This window comes from Octodon degus, unplaced genomic scaffold (assembly GCF_000260255.1).
Source record: "Octodon degus isolate 3935 unplaced genomic scaffold, OctDeg1.0 scaffold00162, whole genome shotgun sequence".
NCBI classification, from domain to species: Eukaryota; Metazoa; Chordata; class Mammalia; order Rodentia; family Octodontidae; genus Octodon; species Octodon degus.
Window position 1 is genome coordinate 3690979 of NW_004524738.1, and position 3469 is coordinate 3694447.

Consider the following 3469-nt stretch of genomic DNA (forward strand, 5'->3'; position numbering starts at 1 on the left):
TTTTTTGGTGGAAACGGGGGTTGAACTCAGGCCCTTGTGCTTGCCAGGCGAGCTCTTATTCTACTGAGCCATTTTCCTGGCCCTTCTTTTTTTTAACCTTCTGGGCACTTTCTTTTCCTTTTGCTTGCTCTTACGGTGTTGCAGAGTAGCAACAATCTATAGACACACTACAAATAGGCTATTTTAAAAGGGAGAGCCCTGGCCTTTCCCACCCCCCCATAAATCCTGTCACTACCTTAAACCAGTCACTTAAGATAGTTGGAGCTAATTTTCTTATATTGCAAAAGGAGTTGTATCAGAAAGTTTCTGAAATTTTTGAGGCTCCAGTTGTATACCTTAAATAATTAAGAACTTGAATAGTTGGTTCAGCATTTTTAGGTCGCCGTAGAGAATGACTGACTCTCTATTTTTCCATGACTGTTTATTGAGGCCTGCTTTTTGTAAGAAGGTACCATGTTGATTTAGGTACCATATTGTAGTAAACAGATAATAAACAGAATCCACTGTTTCCATGGAATTTACCTTTTAGGGGAGAAGAGAGAAACACAGTTAAAAAACCCGTAAGTGAACTATGTGCTGTGTTAGAAAGTATAATTGCTATGGCAAAAACAAATGAGAGAAAGGAGATGAGTGTGTGTGGAGTCCTGCTGCCCTGGACCAGAGATAAGCAGACTTTGTAACACACGGTTAGGGAAGGCTGGACTTGTGAGTCAGATCTGCAGGTGTGGCAGTGCGCCAGGTGGCTAGGCACGTGCTGGCTGTGTGTGGAAGCAGCAAGGACACATGGCTGGAGTGACAGAAGCAGTGGTAGAGCAGTAAAAGAGGGCAGGCAGGGAAAGGCTTCTCACGGGGGTGGTGGGGACAGGGTGCGTGTTGAATTGTGAGCCAGTTTGGCTTTTATGTCATGGAGTTGGAAAAGGATCGGAAGGCTCAAGTGGAGAGGGGACACCATTTTTTTCACTCCCATGTTTTAACAAGATCACTCTGGCTGCTGTGGAGAAGACTCAAAGGGGGCAAAGGCAGTAATTCATCAAGAGTCAGGTGACTTAGACCTAGATGGTAGCTAGCAATAGATGGGGGAGAAGCTGTTGATTCTTTTTTGTTTTTTGGTGGAACCGGGGATTGAACTCAGACCCTTGCACTTGCCAGGGAAGTGTTTATTCTACTGAGCTATCTCCCCGGCCCTCCGTTTGTTTATACTTATCCATTAGTATAAGACTTACTATTGGATCTGATATGATATGGGGCATATGACGAAGAGAAGGATCCAGAATGACTTTGGCATTCTGGAAGGGCTGAAGTTTCATTAATTGAGATGGGTAGGTTGAGAAGGGAGTGATCAGGAATGCTTGGGGTGCCTGCTAGTTCTCTAGGAGCAGATGTTACATAGGTCCTTGGCATTGTGCGTATGGAGCCCAAGGCAGAGAGAGGTCTTGGTGAGGTTCATGGGCTGTTGTGCGTGGCAGCGATCATCATATGGTGGTGTTTATTGTCATAAGTAGGGATGCCATTACCAAGGGCACACATTTAGATGGAAAAGGTAAGTCTAAGGGGAGAGGAAAAAAAAGAAAAGAGGGAAAACAAGGGGAAGTGAAGCTCCAGCTTAGTGCAAAAGAATCTTCTAGTCCCTGGAGCCATTTTTGGTTGTTAGACCTGGATGGATTTTGGGGGAGGATATAGAACTGGCATCTGATGGAAGAGGCTGGGGATCCTCTTCATTGTCCTACAAAGGGTAGGATGACCTCCCTTAACAGAGAAGCACCGTGTCCAAATTGCCAGTAGTGCTGTGGTGGGCGAGGTAACATGAATGAGTAGGGAAAGGCAGGATGCAGGCTGGCCAGGTTAAAGACTCACTTAGGGTTACTGACCCTAGTGTAAAATGAGACTGCTTAGTAGGGTTTTGCTTTCTCTTCAGGCACTGTTTGGCTCCACGTATACAGTCCTAGAGAAGGGGGACTGTTGGGATTGTGCATCGTGAAGCTTGTTTTGCATCACGGTCCACAGCTGTTTAATAAGTTAACAAGAATGCTGGACAAGAGTATTGCCTGGCAATAGTTCATCTGCACGAGCTCCCGAGATTGCCTTTGGCTCTCTGTACTCTTCCAGTCTGCCTTTCTTCACAGGTACTGTGCTTTTTCTCTCAGGGCACCTTTCACAGCCAGCAGGCGTTGGAGTATGGCACCAAACTTGTGGGCGGAACCACGCCAGGGAAAGGAGGCAAGACACATCTGGGCTTACCCGTCTTCAATACCGTGAAGGAGGTAATTCATTGTATGAGAGCCTGGCAAGAAAAGCAAAGCAGGGCAAGAGCAAGAGTTCTTTGGGCAGATATCTGAACTGTGTCCCTTTGGGAGAGTCACTTGTTTTTTGAATATCCAATAATCTAGAGAGATTTGAATCATTTTGAAACTCAGGATATCATTTTTGTGCATAATGCATAAACCTGCAGACATGCACGTAGACGTGTGTCAGTTTTTTTTGTTTGGGAGGATTGGGGATTGAACCTACATCCTTCACACTGAGCTACATCCCAGCCATTTTTATTTTGAGATAGAGCCATTGAAGTCTAAATTGTCCAGGCTGGGCTTCAACTTGTGATCCTCTTGCCTCAGCCTCTTGGAGTGGTAGGTTACGGATGTGTGTCACCACTCTGGGCTGCTGTGTCTCCTCTAGTAAGGGACAACATGCAGTGGCCTGGCTTGTTCCTCTCCTTGCCTTTCTTCCAGCATGGCTGTAGTGCAAGGGTCAGGAGCCACCCCTCCTTTCTGAGGATGGGCTGTGTGACAAACACTGCGGAGTGCTTCAGGCCCGCAGGCCCTCAGGTCTCACTGTAGCTGTACAAATAGGTGCCCTTATGAGCTGCACTGTGAAGCTGGGGTGGGGGGTGAGGGGGTGCGGGGAGATGGACCTCCAGAGCAGAGAGACCATGAGTGCCGGCCCGTCACTGAGAGGCTCACAGCAAACGGCACGGTCCTGTGTGAACACGTGACGCTGCAGATCTTCCTTTCTTCAAATTGCTGATTTCCAACTAATACTTTTTTTTTTCCGTGTTTGGTACAGGTTCTCACTACGCAGCTCAGACTCGTAGTGATCCTCCTGTTTTCAGCCTTGCCAGTGCTGGGATTATAGGCGTGGGCCACCATGCCTGGGGCTGGCTCGGTGCACCCGGGGTCGGGGCCAGCGTGGCATGTGGTGCTGGGTGCCGGAGACCAAACCCTGGTCCCTACACTTGCATAAGCAGGTGCTTAGTCCGCTGAGCTGTCTTGCAAGCCCTCCAACTAGTGCTTTTATTTTTTTTTTTATTTATTTTTTTCTTTTCAAAGTTTTATTGATAAACATATAGCAATGAGACAGTTTCAAAAAACAACTAGTGAGACCCAGTCCTAGCCCAGGTCCGGTGAGTGTGCGGAGAGTTTCCTGCTACCCTGCGCCGGCGGGACCAGTCCCAGCCCAGGTGCAGCGTGGGCCG

The 3469-nt window shown here is 47.7% G+C and overlaps 1 protein-coding gene across 1 annotated transcript in view; it reads left to right on the forward strand.

Annotated features, from left to right (window-relative positions):
- The window catches only part of Suclg1 (succinate-CoA ligase alpha subunit), a 32438-nt gene that overhangs the window by 9435 nt on the left and 19534 nt on the right, over positions 1-3469 (forward strand). The window contains exon 3 of the mRNA XM_004642813.3: positions 2145-2261. Coding sequence (XP_004642870.1) covers positions 2145-2261 — 117 coding nt within the window. The remainder of the gene's footprint in view (positions 1-2144; positions 2262-3469) is intronic.